Here is an 18,739-nt window from a genome sequence, read left to right as displayed (position 1 = left end):
AGGTGTCTTGAGCAGCAAGAGTTTTTGTCCAGATGTTTTAGGTAGTAGTCCTGCTGCTTTTATCTCGTGTGTCAGAGGAACAGAGAAGCAAAAAGACACAGCACTCAACGCTTTGGAGAGAGATATGTAAACACTGCAGATATACAGTATGTACCCCCTGCCCAGATAAGATTTCATGAATGTGGTTTACAATCACTTTAAGTAATATTTTACCCTTAAAAAACCCAGCCATGATAGCTCATATATAAAGATTTTCCTTTAAAAATACACTGAAATACTATTAACCGTAGCAACATTTATAGAAATAATAAACAACTGTGTACTGTGTACAAACAGGTATAACTTCTGTGATCTTTCTTGCAAAACATCAGACATCTGAAAAAATATTCAATTGGTAGTAGAAAAACATGTGCAGATGAGAGCAAATTACTAAATATCTTATATGTCTTTAGTTTTCTTTACTAATCTTTAGTTGTGCTGACTTATTCTGATATCTCAGAACTCTAAAATATATGGGATACAGATAAGTAAATAAATGGAACTGCTTTCAGAACAAGAAGTGGTCTAATTAAGTCAAGCTTTTCTACTAGTTTACATCAAATTACATACATAATTATCAAGGACTACGTGCCATTGTAAACAATATATGCAAAAAAAAAACCCCTAAATATACATTAACAGCGAACCTGTGAGCATAAAAAAAAAAATCTGTTCTCCAGGTGCACCTCTGCTCTGAGCTTCTAAAAAGTACAATGGGACCCTAAAACCTTCTGATATGCAACAAGCAAGCAGCTTCTGTGCAATTCTGCCTCATACTCCCTAATATCAATCCATCATGGTAATGAGTGGCACCACTAACCAATAGTGTGGTGTCTGCATGGGGCCACAAGTGCTTACCTTGCAAGTTGTTTTCTATTTGCATATTAAAATAGAAAACGCATTAGCTGCCCCTGGGCACTCTAAAAGCTAACATTTTTAGAACAAGGGTTAATTGCATGCTATCTCAGGGTTGTAGATGGATGTTACATGAAGTAGCATGAGAGTAACATGACTAAAGCAAAAAGCTGTCCAGCCAATCTTGTGATTAATGCACCTTTTTCCAGACTGCACAGACATCTGACACACAGAGTGTCTGATAAATCAACTGAGCTGTAAACATATAAACATGTATGTATTTATATACATATGTACTTCAGTGGTGTATTTAGCTGTTTGTTTGCTGTTCCACTTTAAAACAGATCTTCTTGAAAGTAGAGTTCTGCCCCCCAGCAAAAAAAATTAAGTCAACAGCTACACATACTGTAGTTGCTGACTTTTAATATTAGGACCCTTGCCTGTCCTGGAATGCAGCAATGTCGGCACCTCAACTGATGTTTCCATCGGCCTTCGGGTGCTTCCGCCATTGCCTGGAACAGAAACTAGCAGTGAAGGCTTGCGATTCCCTACTGTGCATTCGCAATAGCTGAGTATTTATTTATCAAGTAGTTCCAAAGAATTTGAGGTAGTTCTATTGGGGTAAATTGGTTAGTTGCTGAGTAGTGCTTTATTTTGGAATATTTTATAGCTGTTCATCATGTCCTGTTCACTTAGATCAGATGTGGAGAAGTGTGCCTTGTTTCCTCCAAGTTTGGATTGATAATCCTGGGATTAAGTATTCATAGGTCGCTAGTGGGATTTTTAGTCTGCATATTGGTGTGTCAGCAAAGTGTTGTCTAATCAAGGAGGACCATGCTGCCGAAGTGGCTTGGATAATTGGGTCATACCCAGTCATACTCAGCCATAATCAGTATTACCCAGCAATAGCCAGCGATACTTAGCCATACTCAGCCATACTCAGCAATAACCAGCAATACCCAGCCATACCCAGCCATGCCCAGCAATACCCAGCAATACGCAGCCATACTCAGCCATACCCAGCCGTTATAAGCTGTACCCAGCCATACTCAGTCATACTCTATTTTGGGGTGTAATTTTTGGTATGTACATGCTATGTGTTAGAAATATTGTATAAATATTGTATAAATGGACTTTGTGTTGTGTTGACTTGTTCAAAAGACGCCTCATAGATTATACATCGGTGTGTTTTCTTTCCAAAATGGGGTAATTTTTGGGGCTTTTCTATTGTCCTGGTGCTCCAGGGCCTTTAAAAGTGCAAGAGGTAGTCAAGAAATAATAAGTGTAATTTATCATCCTAGAACGCCTGATGGTGCTCCCTGCATGTTGGGCCCCTGTGTAAAAGTCTCACACATGTGGTATCGCCATACTCAGGAGGAGTAGTAGAATGTTTGTTTTTTGGGGTGTAATTTGTGCTATGCATATGCTGTGTGTGAGAAATAACCTGCTAATATAACAATTTTGTGAAAAAAAAATCTTGATTTTGCAAAGAATTGTGGGAAAAGATGACAACTTCAAAAAACTCACAATGCCTCTTACTAAATACATTGGAATGTCTACTTTCCAAAAGGGGTCATTTGGAGAGTATTTGTACTTTCCTGGTTTGCTAGGGTCTCAAGAAATGAGATAGGCCATCAGTACATTAGGTGTGATCAATTTGTAGAGATTGGCACCATAGCTTGGGGATGCTATAACTTTCACAAAGAACAAATAATATACACTGAGTTGGCTTATTTTTTACCAAAGATATATAGCAGTATAAATTTTGGTCAAAATTTATGAAGAAAAATTACTAATTTGCAGAATTTACAAAAAACTGAATGAAGAAAAATGCATTTTTTTTACAGAATGTTCTGTCTTTTTTCTTTTATAGCGCAAACAATATAAAAAAAAACAGCGGTGACTAAATACCACCAAAAGAAAACTCTATTTGTGTGAAAAAAGGACAACAATTTCATATAGGTACAGTGTTGCATGACTGAGTAATTATCATTCAAAATGTGAGAGTACAGAAAGCTAAAAATTGGTCTGGTTAGGAAGGCGGTTTAAATGCCCAGTGGGTAACTGGTTAATTCCTCTTCTAATTTGGCTAATAATGGAAAATATTTGCTTGGATATATTTTGGTGGAAGAGGAGGTTAGCTGTAAACCAAGGAACTTAATTAAGGGAGAGTCCCAATTACAGGGGAACATTTTTTTTGATCTGGGATTTTTCTTCCCTATGCACATTCATTGCCAAGGCAAAACATTTAGTTGTGTTGACTTTGTAAAAGGAGACTTGTCCAAATTTGTTTAATAGGAATTTTACTTCTGGTATAGAAGATTCTGGTTTGGATATAGTTAGAATAATATCATCAGTGAAGAGTCCTATTTTATGGCTGTTGAAGCCTATATTAATACTTTGTATTACTGCATTGGATCTGATGTATTCTTCTAATGGTTCAATGACTAGTGAAAATATAATTGGAGAGAGGGGGCATCCTAGACGAGTCCCATTTTTACAATGTAAAATGATCAGTAAGACAGAAGTCTAGACATGGGCTGTGAGATTGGGGTATAGTGACATGATTTGGATCAGGCCAGATATTTCAAATTTGTGCAGGGTCCTAGACAGCTATCCCCAATGGACACTGTCAAAGGCCTTTTCTACATCTAGGGCCAGGAATATGCTAGATTCTTGGGTGACTTCTGCATATTGCAGAAGGTTCAGCATTCTTCTAGTCCCATCTGGTGCCTGTCTGCCTTTTACAAAGCCAACTTGATCAAGGCCTATAAGGAATGGGGTAATTTCCATTAATCTACTGGCTAAGATTTTGGCATAGATCTTTAGATCGGAATTCAGTAGGGAAATGGGTCTAAAGTTTTGGGGTAATGTTGGGTCTTTACCCAGTTTTGGTAGTGTAACTATCACAGTTTGGAGCATTTCACTTGGAAAGGAACATGTAGTGGCTGCAGTATTAAAAATTTCTACTAGTTTTGGAGGGAACATTTTTAAGTAATGTGATCGTTAGAATTAAGCTGGTGACTTAAGCTGATACATGTACCAAAATGTAACTGGTTTAGCAGGAATAGGTTGAATTTCAGTACATGTGTATCAATGTCTGTTCAACAAAAGTTGGTATAAAAACTGTTTTCTGACAAATGGTCCTGTTGGAAAACCAGCATTTAACCACACATACAGTCAATGGCTGCAGCGCTGATCTGTGTATTCTGACTGGGGGAATCCCTGCATCTATATTGTTTGTGTTGATGTAGGGATACGTAAGTTTCTTTTACTTCATGAAAACAGAATTAAGCGTGCATACCCTGCTTAAGGCTTTTTTTTTAACTACCTTGAGTAAGATGTTATTTAAAATGCTATCCTGCATGTATGGCATTTATCCATTTTATTTTGAAGGTAATGAAAGCTGATGCAACAAATTCAATCTTAATAAGAAATAATATATCAGAATTTTCAGCATATTGGCAATACAAAGTTGTATGTTAAAAAATGTAAGACCTTAAGACATATGACCTTAAAGCGGCGTTCCAACCATTTAAAATTCAGCAGCTACATAAAATGTAGCTGCTGACTTTTAATAATCAGACATTCACCTGTCTCTCGGTCCAGCGATGAGGGTGCAGGAAGGTTCGCTTCTCTCCCCCTCCTCTCTGAAGCGCTAGCATTTTAACTGTAGGTGCTCGGCTGCGGCTTAGCAGCAGTGCACACACTGCACATGCGCGAGCCACAGTGCGCACTGTGAATGGCCAGGCAATCTTCTGGGACCTGTGATGTGTTTCAGAACATTGCATGAAGGGAAGAGGGAGAGTTGAACTTCCTTCTGCCGCTGCGGAGCCAAGGAAGGAAGTGGGAGGTGGGTGCCCATAAAAACAGGGTACCCGCACCTTCACTAAAAAAAATGACATGACAAATGTGGCATGTCAGGGGGTCACCTGCACTTAAAGCAGAAGTTCCATTTTTGGGTGAAACCCCACTTTAAAGTTTTTTCTTGTTAAACTCTTCAGTTAAAAAAATGCTTATTCAAGTTGACACACAACTCAGATGATGGCACAGTAATCTTGTAGTTGCAATGTTTTCTTAACTGTGAAAGAGCACTTCCAAAACAATTTTTCTACACCAATGTAACATTTATGATCTTCAATAATAAATGCTGAACTTTAGCAAGAACAAAGTACTCTGAACTTATTAAGACACCACAAGGTAAAAACTTTTCTAAGGATTTACAAATTTTCAAGATATCAAAAAAGCAAAGCAAAAATACTCAGCCAACTGAATAGAATATATTTGAAGGTAATATAAGCTTGTGACTTTTTATATGTTAATTTCCATGTAAATTTTTTCTTTATTATGAATATAGAATTCTGAACTAATTTACACAAACATTATTAGACCTGATTTTGATCATTTCTCCCTGGGGACATTATCAGGCTTCCCTGCACACTTTCTCATCCTACATTTGTCTGCCTGCCAGTCTAATTTTTTCTCTGAGCTACTCAGAAATTATTTGGTTTAAGTATCCTTATAAAATATTGCAGAACATTGCAGTCTCCACTTTGTGTACATTTGGAACTAAATGTAGAATATTAAACTAATTGGCACAACCATGATTAAGACTATGTCTGGACTTATTCATACTATGTGGAGAGTTGTGAACTTTTGTTGGCTCCTTGTGATATTCAAGAGATATCCTCATGCTAACTTGCTAACTAGCATTTTCATGGCATCCGCAATATGCAGACACCTGCACACAGGTTACAGTGTACATGCCATGAATCTAATATCAAGTGTGCTCTGCTATATAGTGTTCCAGTATCCAAGTGTATGTTAACTAAGCTAGGAATGTACACTGGTACATTAATCATATATGACAACCAACTAACATCCTCACATTTTAAGTAATTCCTCTGCATCAGTGAAATGTACACATTCACACAGGTTACAGCATACATGTGGAGCATTTAGTATCAAATGAGGTTTGCTATAGAGTGTAGGCAGTCCAAATGTTCAGCAGTTAAGTGGTGGTATGCTAAAAATAAAAAATAAAAATGTATTTCCTCCCATGTTTTGTGGTATAGCTGTCCGATGTTTGGGATTTTAAGTGTACAAGAAAAACAGGATAATATGCATACTGATATCATTCATGCAGATGTAACATTGCATACACAAAAGTAAAAACGTTGACATGCTAACACACACACACTCTTTCCTCTGTGATGAATATATTAAAAAAGTTAATTCTTTCTCAATTTTTTTGTTATGGTCAAGCGGCTGCTATGTTTCTTTGTCAGTTGTGCTGGTAAGAGCTATGGGCAATCTCTTGTGTCAATGTCTTCAGACGTACCAGGCCAGGGAGATTGGGAATAGCGAAAAGGTAAGTGGGGTTGGGAATTAGGAAAAAAGAAAGGAGGTAGCCTATCAGTCCTCTGGTAGGTGGGGCATGCCACAGCCAAACGTAAATGAACACTTTATTTCTCCTGGGCGGCAACGTTGCTATGCTGGAGGAAGAGGTTTCATTATTATGCAACCTTGTATTTCTGGAGCCATCATCACTGAGTAAAGATATATATATGTTATTGATAGATAGATAGATAGATAGATAGATAGATAGATAGATAGATAGATAGATAGATAGATAGAGATATATCTATAGATAAATAGATATATCTATATAGACCCTGGTTGTCCTCCCTTGCTTCTACCAACATTATCCACATAGTTCTGCTGTTCAGTTTGCAAGAACATTTTCCCTTAGCTTAGTAAATGAGGTGAATTTTACTGATTTCCATCATCTATTCATGTGCAAGTAAAAATACTGTTGTTTGTTTGTTTTTTTTGTTTTTTTTTTTAAATAATTTTTATTCTGAAAAAATATGAAAATACAGAGGTACGTGTAAAGGCACAGTCAATAACGAAAAGATAGAATATACAAATCCAGGTCAAACCCTGTGACAGGGAGAAAACAGTGAGGCAAGAAAATGTTCCAAGAGAACAAAACGTTGTTTGTTTTACCTTGCACAGTGAGTTCTCACTACATTCATTTATTCTGCATTCATTCTCACCCCATTCACAAAGCTAAAGGAACATGTTTCAAAGTTAAAATTTCCTTACAAAAGTTAAAAGCATATTTGCCCTTATCAAATCAACTTCTTTTTCTAGGAAGCCACTGAAGTAACTGTTGTGTAAATAATGTCTGCAAAAAGTGTTTGCAGGAATCATTGATAAATACAGTAAGTTGCAACAATACTGTCATTTTACTTTTTGTCTACACAGTACATTAGTTAAAGTAAACTTACAATTTAAAAAACACCTTTTTATAATAAATGTTTCAATTTAACCCCTAGAGGCGATTCAGTTCGCATTGTGTGCTATACAAGTATTTCATTCATTCATTCATCAGCTTATTCCAGTCAGTTCTAATCAACGTCTTCATGTTTAGCTGAAATGTTTCCCTTACTGTTTCTTTGAATTATAAAAATAGACACAATTAAACAGTCTTTATTTTGTTTGTATATACCTTTGTACCATTTGTTATTAGAAATTATAAATTTGCATTTTGTATGTTCAGTAACATTGTTGTTTTAAAACTTTAACTGGTCGAACTTTACAAAAACAATAAGATAATGTCTGCAAGACAAAATTGCCAAATGAAGTCACCCTCAAAATATGTATTTTGGTATTGTAACTAATGATACAATTATTGCTTAATCAACAGACCTGTAACCAAAATATAAAAATAGCATTGGTCCAAAAGGGCAATACAGAAGAAATACGATTTGTCTGCCACAATATCGCAGTCCCAATAAAAATCACTAATCACCGCCATTACTAGTAAAAAAAGATAATAATAACATTGCCATAAATCTATCCCCTATTTTGTAGATGCTATCATTTTTTCAAAAAATGGCCTGGTCAGGTACTCCAAAAACATGCAGCTAGGTTAATTGGCTTCTGTCCAAAACTGGCCCTAGTATATGAATGGGGACCCTGGATCGTGGGCTCCATCAGGGTAGGGACAATGTGAGTGTGCAATGTACAAGGATAGGGAGAATTGTAGACACTCACTCAGGTTGAACTGGTTGAACTGGATGGACTGGTGTCTTTATTCAACCTTACTAACTACAGGAAGGGGGTAAATTCTTCTGGGGCTGAAGTGGTTAAAGTGTATCTTTCAGTTTTGGTCCAATTATGATATAGAATTGTATGAACTACGGGTAAGTTTATCTTTCACTTCACCTTGCAGGAAATGACAAGGACTCTGTATTTATTGCAAGATCTACAGGTATTTTCTGTAGTCTCTGAAAATCTTCTTAGCCTGGAAAATGAAATTTAATGCAGCCATCAAATCTAAAAACTGGTATGCTGCATTAAGTATACTTTATAAACCTTTTTTCTTGGGGTTTAGATATCCTTTAGAAAAGACTAAAAAATGCAAGAAAAGAAAAAAGCTATAGTGATATGGGTATCTTTGGGTATCCTAGGGATTGATTTACTAAAGTTAAAATGACTATGCACTTTGCAAGTGCAGTTTCTCCAAAGCTTAGTAAATGACAAGGAACTCTGAAGACTTCCATCATCCATCCATGTGCAAGCAAAAATCTTGTTTTTGTATTCTCCTTGCATTTGGTTGGGTATTCATTTACTAAGCTTTTTTTCACATTTCTTCAGTTACATTATGCTCATACATCCCAGATGTCTTTAGGAGGGCAGTGCAGGAGAGGAGGGGTATTCTTAGCTTGCATGCACTCAAACACCTGTGCTAAGTACCTATTTTTTTCCTTTTGTCAGCTAAGCACACTATCCTGCATGCATGCTTAAGCTAAAGGCAGATAGATTCCAGGAAGTAAATGCTACATGAATCATTTCCCCTTACTCAAGATGGCCAGAAATGCTAGGGGTGTTTTTCAAAGCGATTCCTCAATAAAAGAAAGTGTAGAGACATGGATGGATGGGGGAGTTTGCTTTCAACAATAAAAATTAATAAAATTGTGTTTTTTTGCTTGTGGTACTCAGATCCAGTAAAGATCCACTTTAAACAAAATATTTACAGGTGTTAATTAAGTAAGCTCCAGTTAATTTTAATCAGTGGAAAATTCAGAAGCAGATTATTTTGTATCTCATAGTGTGGATCAAACTGGAGTGTTTGGCTAGATGACCTTGAAGACATTGTTCTTATGAAAGTTAGTGGTTTCATATAAAAAAAATCTTCTCTCTTATAGGAGTATGAGAAAAGAAACACATTTTCTGGTAAATAGGGGTTACCAAAACAAAAGAACTAAGTATTTTTCCTAATAGTTAATATTTTTTGTTTAATGTGACATGAATACAGCTTCGGAGAAAAAGCAATAGGTTGGAAAATTAATTATCTCTTAGATAAGTTCAATTGGTTTTTATCTGGACCTTTTCCAACTATGTTTGGTGCATGAATTTCCATGGAGCCACAGAAATCAGGGTTGTAAAAGTAAAAAAGGTTTGAAATCAATTTTCTATGTATATAATGTATAATTAGGTACTGCAAAGGGATGGCTGTTCCAGCAGCCATCAAGCCTAAAGGCAACCATGATTATCTCTACATGAGAATCTTACATTACAAATTATAAGACACACTTGTACTCATCTTAATGAGATGAAGACCCTAACATGGTGATCAAAAGGAAATCTACTAAAATGCTACAAACTGCTTAGCACTTACTCTGCTGCTGAAGCACAAATGTATGCTATCTTAACTGTTTTTAGCAGTACAGCTTGTGGTCTCTTGGCTCTGCATGGACATTTGAAGATACTCTGAATAAGCTACTCTACACAAACTGGCTACTCATTTAGCCCAATGTAGAGCATCAATGCCAAGTGGTGAAAGGGAAAAAAACTGAGAGCTAGGCCATTTTGCTATAGGATGACTATTTAGTAAATGTAACCCATCATATTTTCATTGTTTCACAGGCTGTAAGAAAAGTGTCAGTGTATAATTTACAACAAAAGTGCAATTATACTATAAGTTCACAAACTTAACAAAGAGTTCAAATTATGTTCACATATTAAACTGTAATAATTAACTGTAAACAGAGATGAGCAACCAAACCCAATATCTTTGCATACATTCCAGATTATTCTAATTACTGGATTAAGTGACACATTTTAGCAGGCGTATTTATATTCTTCAAATATATACTGTATAGAACCTGTACTGTATAACGAGCTTTAAAAATATTCTAATTTTTAAACCTTAATAAAGGTAACTATGTTGCAAAATAATCTGACAGAAGTTCCCATAATACATCAAAACTGCATATATGTTCTTTGTTAACCCACATTTGCTTTCAATTGTGTTATCATTGTCATGCATTTTCAAAAAGAGCTTTTGTTACACTGCGTAAATATAAATATATATATATAATCAGAACAACAGACTTACAGTCAAATCATGCACAAGTGATGGGAGAAACATGCAATTCTCAATATCACTTATGTGAAATAATATACAAGTCTGTCCACAAGAAAGAAAATAGATGGAAATGTAGTTGAGAATACACAAAAGAGAAAACAACATGGACTTTTCTTGCTAAATGATAGCCATTTATCTATTCAAATATTTGGTTGTCATGGGTTAGGAATATGGCAATAAGTTACTCCTCTTCACATATTCCTATATTAAAGGGAGATTTTTTTGTTTTGTTTTTTTCAATTTAAGCTCAATGCATCAAGTGAAACTGAAGCTGCCCATAAAGCAGCATAGTCAGTGAGATTGTCTAAGATTTGTAATAAAGCCCATAGGCTTCTCATTCATTCTATGAAACCAAGACTGATAATTTGATTCCAACTGAGCATTCTAAAGTGATTAACTGGAGTTTGTGTACAAAAGGATATTGAGACCTGGATGGATGCATTAAGAAGTATCGATGGTTGTTACCTGAAGAGGAGTTACAAGAAATTTCATCTGCTGCAACGAAGACGAATTGATTTCTGTAAAAGAAGATAAAATTCACAATTCTGCTTGCTGACTAGAAAATGTTGTAGCTGCCAGTTGAGTTGATATGTATAGATGGGACATTGGGAAGAAATCTAATTTTAAATAATGTGGAGGGAACACATGGTGACATATTTTAGTTCTAAAGAATATGTAAGTGTTGCTGGTAAGAATGGTTACAGGGTATTAAGCTTAAAATGAATGACAGACGATTCTATCACAAAGTGCTTCAAGGCCATAGAATGTTCAAGTTAAGAAATGTATTTTTATATGGGTAACTCAAAGCCTCTGCTTCTTATTGTGATTTATAGAAGGTATTATATGATATGGCTAATGTAAACCACATGTTCTATAATCTTAGAATGTATTATATAGATGTGAAATTATATATTTCAGCTAAATATCATGTTAAATATGTACATTTCAACTATGCTGTTTTACACTGACATTTTTATATGTGCATACATTGCATGCCATAATATTACAAGCATTAATCACAAAGATGCCCCAAATCTGTCATCAATTGCCATATCTATGGCACTGCAAAAAAAAAAAAAATAATAATAATAATAATAATAATAATAGCATATCATATAAATTGGGACCCATAAGCATTAATTATGGGAACCCATTTTGGGTCCTGTTCTACAAGCAGGGACATCCTAAATTAGCAAAGTGAAATGTATATAAAGTGTCAGTAGCCTCAAAATTGGTATTTCGGATTCCTGAATGCAGTCAAGTTGAATTACCTACTGGATTCTAATATCTTTATGGAGAATCTGGAATCAAAATCTTTGTTCTTGAGTTTATAGATCCACCAATTTACAGAAGCCATCACAAGGTGTCTTTGATTTCTCTGGTGGATGCATCTTTTAGGGCTTACTCTAAGCCTAAGATATAGTTTTGATCCTAAAGCTCATGGAAATGTGTGAACAATTATTTTTAATGCCACAGTTAGTATTTATGTATTTGAGCAATGTTATTTAAAAAAAAAATGCTTGCTGAATTTTTGGTGGTTTTCAGAAAACATTTTTTTTACAGGGATGGATTAGACTGCACTGTAAACAGAAATACTTTAATGCACTGAGCTACACACAAAATACCCTAACCTCTAGGCAATGCATACAGAAAATTAAGATAAAATGAATCTAAAACATGTCAGAAAAAGACCACAATGCATGAAAACAGACATAAAAAGCAGATAAAAAAGGCATGCAGACTTAAAAGAAATGTGCAGTCTTGATTCAGTTTTTATAGTGAAATATGTAATATAGATCTGCTGGATACAAATAACTTGATCAAGATATGGTAATGTATTAGAACATTTTTTCCAAATATAATTTGCAGTTGCATATGTTTGTACATATTTAATCATTACATGCCCAGGTTCCCCTTCCTGCTTAGTAGTGCTACACAATGGTTGTGCTTATTAAAAACAAAAAAAAGAGGGCACCACCACCAAGAGTAAACCATATATTAAAATCAATATTAGATAATTAAAATTGCACTCACTGCATTATTAATGGGATCAGCATATTACCAAATCCAAGTCAAAAACCCTCTGTGGAGTGACCTTTTTTAGGCAGAGATCCGCGGGGAGGTGGCTGGTAAGAGCAGAATTGCACATGGAAGGTGCTGGAGAGGGTAAGATGGTAGCCGTCATGCTGGAATGCAAGCTCCCTTCAGTGTAGCTGGACAGCTTCTGGTATTATTACAGTGGCTTGGTCAAGATAGGCTCCACTTGGTGATCTTTGGCATTGACATCACTACTAACATGGGGGCATGGCTACCTGTTTCGGGGCTTGGAGCACCCCTTTATAAAGCCAGGAAGAAAAAGCTCCTTCTTGGCTTGATAAAGGGGCATGGCCAGCCCAAAAACACGTATCCACACCCCACATCAACATAGTGACATCATCCCTGAAGATTCCTGAGTGGCCAGGTCTTGGCAAAGTCACCACCCAGATACACTGGAAGGAGCTTGCATTCCAGCCTGACAACTACCATTCTCCCATTCCCAGCATGTTCCAGGTGCAACTCTGCTCTTATCAGCTGCCTCCCTGCCTTCAAAGGGTCACTCCACTGAGGGTTTTTACTTAGATTTGGTGATAGGCTAATCCAATGAATAATGCAGTGAGTGCAATTTTACTTTTCTCATATAGATTTTATATATGGTTTACGCTTAGGTGGTGATGTCTTCTTCTGTTTGTGTTTAACATGTGCATTAGAGTTCTCAAGACCTGATTCAGAGGAACATCAATCATCTTTAGGTGGACTCAATTCTTGTGCTTTTGTGCCTCTTTTCATTTAGTTTCTAAATGACTAGACTGAACTTTACCCATTTTTCCTTATCACTTAGGCCCATATTTCATCCTATGGTTTATATTGTGTATGGTTTATATAGTGCCATAGCAGTACTACCTTTTAATACAATGGTTGTGCTTTACTGCTCCTTGTAATGATCTGAACATATGAGTTGATTTAGTAAAGAATTAGAGACTGCTCACTTAGCAAAATGAATGCTCACTTTGTAATGTGACTGCTCACTTTGGAATAAATGAGGCGCAGCTATGTTCACTTCAGTCACCAAATCATTTGCAAGGAAATTTCCTTACACTTGATTTGGTATTCAAAGTGCACACGTTATGCACATTATTTACTAAGCTAAATAAACAGTCTCTGCTCATTTCAATCATAAAGAAAGCAGTTTAAGATTGATCTCATATCCTAAGGCCTCATGTACACTGCTGCTACTAAACAGACATTTAGGAGCAATTGGGCATTTTTTTCAATTGCTCCTGAACTCTCCTTATGTTATCTTATCAGTAAATGTAGACAGGGTTATTTACAGTTCTTTCTAGGCAGTTCAGTTTAGAGGCTTTTTTTGGAATGCAAAAAAATGGGTTCAGAAGCTGAGTTTAGAAGCATTTCAAGTGCCAATCACTTCTAAATGCTGCTAAACGCTGATAAACACGACTAAACGTGGTAACTCGTGTTTAGCCGCTTTTCATTTACAGGCATTTTTCATTTTTGGTTATTTAAAAAAAAAAAAAAACTTTTTTTTTTAAATGCTTCTAAATGCATACGCAAAACGGATGTTTTAAACATGAGTTACTATCTGTCAAGTAAAATCGTTCAGGAGAGGCCTGATAGCCTAACAATTGCGAAGCATATTTGGTGCAACTAAGGTATATGATTCTAATCAAAAATCTAAAATCAATGAGCAAGCATGTACAAATGTGAAAGTCTCATAAAAATACTTTAAATAAGTCGATCCATTCGGTGGATTGTTTCTTCTCTCAGGAGTTACTGCTGGTGTTATAAAGTATGATGGTGCATGACTAAGCTAAATGCCTCTTGTCCACTGAACAAGGAAAATTAAACAGAGATCTGAGCTACTGTGTTTTTTTTTTATCTACCTAATTTTATGTACGAAATGTTACATATTATTGCAGTCTGTTTAAAATAGGCAGGCCCAAAAGTTAAAAAACGTATGCAGTATCTTTGTTATGTGCCTAACACTTTACTTGCTGCTTCTATAACACACTTTGTCATATAGGTATCTGTGAATAGTTTGATTATGCAGAATGGAACCCAGGATGTTAAAAATACTGTTAAAATGACTTTAATGCTGGCAAAGTGACTTTACTACTAGCAAAAAAAAGTGTCCATAAATACTGTATGTTGCCTCATTTTTTTAAAAACAAACTTACATTAGAATCTCTGTATAGAAAGATTTCTGTTGCCCCGGAGTTTGAAGCTCAGAAGTTTCAGGCTCATATAAAATACTAATTATGCTGATAAACATAGTATATTGATGAAGGATAGATTTATGTGATTGTACATACATGAGTCCATAAAAAATATAGTATATAACTTGTATGGTACATCATAAAGTGCTGGATGTATGGGTTGCTGTTGTTGCCAATAGCTAGAATAAAAGAGCTTCTCTCCTGATCTCTGATGTTCTTCATTTTTAGTCACTCCAGGTCACCTGCCAGAGGTTTCCAGATTGGATGGATGTCAGTGAGCAGTATCCCTCCCACGGCACTTCCCCCAGGTTCCCTGCCTCTTCTTGGTAGGAAGACCCTGTCTGTGGGTGGTAAATCCCCCTAAAGCCAAGGTACCCTTGTGCCTGGATTGCAGGCATCTGTTGCTTAAATAGCACATATTTTACTGGCCTCCGTGGTGTTTCTCAGGGACGCTGTGGTTGCATTCCTTTTTATTTTCTCCCATGCTGTGTCTCCTTAGTAGTGTGCCATGCTTCTCTCTCTCTTCCTTATCCTCTTTGAAGGGTGACTTATTCTCCCATCACCTGGAAACTGCGTAAACTAAAGGCAGAGAGCTGGATGGCCAGGGCGGCTGAGCTTCCTGCCTCCCTGCATGTCGGGTTCCAGATGAAAAAGTCTCTCTCTCTCTTGCTCCCTTCTTATCAGAAGAGGCTGATGTGATCCTTTTTTTATGTTGTCTTGACTGGTGACCTGCCTGTGGACTTAGCAAGTTACCCTTCGCACCCTTCTGCCTTAGCTTGCTGTAAGCTGTTTAAAGGGGAAATGACACATGGAAAAAAGGGGAGAAAACAGGGGGTGGGAAGCGAGTGTTTTCTCTGTGGTCCCTCTCTCATGCCATGAATCTTGTTTTTAGATGAGCATACCACAGAGATCAGAGGCATGAAGAGTTAAAGAAATGTGCGAGGGGGGCGCGTGGGATGATGGTGAAAAGAGTGCTCACTGTTTGCTCCAGTTGTTTGTCTTGGCTGTTTTCATAAAAACACCAGTCCCTTCAATGCTCTGTGTCACCTCAGTGCCATGGATCACATTCATCTGCACGGAGGCTCTCGCTCTCTCCTGACTGATGTAAACTAGGTGCCCAGACACTAGTGCAACTTCCTGCACAGGGCCTATGCCGGGCCTGAAAACTCTCAGCCTTGCCTGAAAAACGTATCTGCAAAAGTTGCTTTGAAGAGTTAGCAGCAGACAAGGAGGAAGATGCAAGGAGCTTTAAAGACTATATCCACACGGAAGTACAGGAGAGCCTCCAGGGCATGGAGATTCATGGGGATGCATGGGGATTCCTACAAGATCCTCTTGCCATAGGTCTACATAGCCAACAAAAATCTTGTATCTCATCTGAAGAGACCATAGGAGAGGTATCCTTGGATCCAGAGAATGCTGGGCCTCTGCCTTTGATTACAATCATGTGCCCTTACCACTGGAGAACTCAGTTACCTTCAGGGATCTTATGAATCACCATGTTACATAGTTACATAGTTAGTAAGGTAGAATAAAGACACCAGTCCATCCAGTTCAACCTGAGTGAGTGTCTACAATTGTCCCTATCCATGTACACTCACATCGGTCCCTACCCTCAAGGAGCCCACAATCATGCATGTCTTTGGATTGTGGGAGGAAACCAGAGTACCCGGAAGAAACCCATGCAGGCACAGGGAGAACATGCAAACTCCAAGCAGGTAGTGTCCTGGTTAGGATTCGAATCAGCGACCCTCTTTACTGCTAGGCGAGAGTGCTAACCACTACACCACTGTGCCGCCCATTGATGTTGATGTAGTTATTAAAATAATTTATTCCATGAATGGGCCGACGCTTCACCAAGCTATTGCTCTGAGGGCCTTGTCGAGGGCCTTGAAGACATAGCTTGCCAACATTGAGACTGCTTTAAACTCAGGGATAGACCCCTCAAGAATTGTTACAGCATTGGAAGAACCAAACTTATCAGCGGATTTCCTTGCAGTGGCAACAGTTGAGCAAGTAAAGCTGCAAGCCAAATCCATGGCCAGTGCAGTTACAGTGAAGAAGGCCCTGTGGCTCCATTATTGGGGACAGAACTTCCAAACAGGCCTTATGCAGCCTACCAAACAATGGTAAACTACTGTTTAAAAAGACCTTGGATGATGCAATCAAAAGAGTCATGCGATGGTAAATCGGCTATTCCCCCTCAGCCTGGATGAAAGAAACAACTTGGACGGCCCAGTCAGTTAACCCACAGACACTTCCGAGAGGCGGAAGCTTACAGACCAGGACATGATATACCTCAGTGGACTCAAAGTTACTTTCTCCAGGGCATCAAATTTAAGGCAGCACAGTCAGCCTAGGCAAGAGAAAAGTCTTTCTGAGGGGGCGCCATCCAGGCTTATTCGGTGGGAGCGAGGCTAACCTCTAGTTGGAGGGTCTGGACGGCTAAGGTTACGGACCGTCAGGTCCTGGACACTATAAAAAAATGGATACTCCATAGAATTCATAAACTATACTGAATCCCTTTTCAAGATGACAGTGGCCAGAGTGTCATGAGAAGCGACAGTTCTTTCAGACCTATATAGATGAATTCTTGTCCAAAGGGGCCATCAAGCATGTTCTGGCAGAAGAGAGAGGGAGAGGTTTCTACTCCCCAAACTTCCTGGTGCCAAAATCCTCAGGGGCCTTGAGGCCTGTCTTGGATTTAAGAACAATTATATCCGCAATGAATGGTTCAAAGTAGAGTCCCTCCAGACCATAATGATTGTGATCCAGTAGAATGACTAGCTTATTTTGGTGGACCTTTTGGACGCATATCTGCATGTTCCCATGAGGAAGCAACATCAGGAGTTTTTAAGGTTCGCAGTACACGACCACCATTATCAATTCACATGTCTCCCTTTCAACATCTGTACCGCATCAAGGGTATTCTTAAAGATCATCTTCTTCATTATTTCCCTAATATGCCTGCAGGGAGTAAAAATATACCATTATTTAGATGATATCATCATTCTGGGAAACTCCACTGAACAACTCAGGGAACAACAGGATCGGGTCCTTCTAACCCTAAACAGTTTAAGTTGGATAATGTGCAAAAGAGCCAGCTCCGTCCCTCCCAAACAGTGGAGCACTTCGGAGTAATATTCTCTACTTCTCAAGGATGGGTGTATCTCCCAGTCAGGAAGATTCATCAACTTCGCCAGTGTATGCTAAGCACAATGAGGTCTACATTTCTCTCAGCCGAGGACTGCATTGTCCTGATCAGGATGCTTACTGCCACAATTCCTGTATTTCCATGGTCCAGGTGGCACATCAGGGTATTTCAGGTGACCTTCTTGAGCCAATGGGATGAGTTATCCAAGAACCAGAAAATATACATCCCAGAGGGAGTACATTGAGATCTAGGTTGGTGGACCATGCCAGAGAATCTATCCCTGGGGGTACCCCTCAATCCAGGGACCTTGACTACCGTCACCTCGAATGCTAGCCTTCAAAGTTGGGGGGGCAAGGGAAAAGAAATCCAAGACTAGGGATGAGCCAAACACCCCCCGGTTCGTTTCGCACTAGAATTTGTACAAACAGGCAAACACTGTTAAAGTCTATGGGACGCGAACATGAAAAATCTAAAGTACTAATTTTAAAGGCCTTATATGCAAATTATTGTCATAAAAAGTGTTTGGGGGCCCCTGTCCTGCCCCAGAGGACATGTATCAATGCAACAAAAAGTTTTCAAACAGTTGTTTTTTCAGGAGCAGTGATTTTAATAATGCTTAAAGTGAAACAATAAAAATAAAATATTCCTTTAAATATCGTGCCTGGGGGTGTCCTTAGTATGCCTGTAAAATAACGCATTCTTTTATTCTTTTCCATGTTTAGAACAGTACCACAGCAATATGACATTCCTAAAGGAAAAATTTATTTAAAACTGCTTGCAGCTAGGTCCCCCCAGTCCATTAACAGGCCCTTTGCATCCTGGTATGCATAAAAATAAAAATAAAATGCATGGGGTCCCCCCAAAATCCATACCAGGCCCATCTGGTCTGGTATTGATTTTAAGGGGAACTCTGAGCCAAAAAAATGGCTTAGGGGTCCCCCCCAAATCCATACCAAACACTTATCCGAGCATGCAACCTGA

General features: G+C 37.8%; 1 protein-coding gene across 9 annotated transcripts in view; it reads right to left on the bottom strand.

Annotated features, from left to right (window-relative positions):
• RBFOX1 (RNA binding fox-1 homolog 1) overlaps nt 1–18,739 on the bottom strand; it is a 1,314,070-nt gene that overhangs the window by 41,736 nt on the left and 1,253,595 nt on the right. For 3 of the 9 annotated variants that reach the window (XM_077448827.1, XM_077448822.1, XM_077448823.1), the window contains one exon: nt 10,799–10,851. The exons of the other annotated variants lie outside the window; for them this stretch is intronic. In XM_077448827.1, the coding sequence (XP_077304953.1) occupies nt 10,799–10,851 (53 nt within the window). The remainder of the gene's footprint in view (nt 1–10,798; nt 10,852–18,739) is intronic. 9 annotated transcript variants of the gene reach the window in all.

This window comes from Lithobates pipiens, unplaced genomic scaffold (genome assembly GCF_037356315.1).
Source record: "Lithobates pipiens isolate NorthernLeopardFrog02 unplaced genomic scaffold, aLitPip1_a1.2 Scaffold_22, whole genome shotgun sequence".
NCBI classification, from domain to species: domain Eukaryota; kingdom Metazoa; phylum Chordata; class Amphibia; order Anura; family Ranidae; genus Lithobates; species Lithobates pipiens.
Note: the sequence above shows the minus strand (reverse complement) of the source record. Positions and strands in the feature narration are given on the sequence as shown.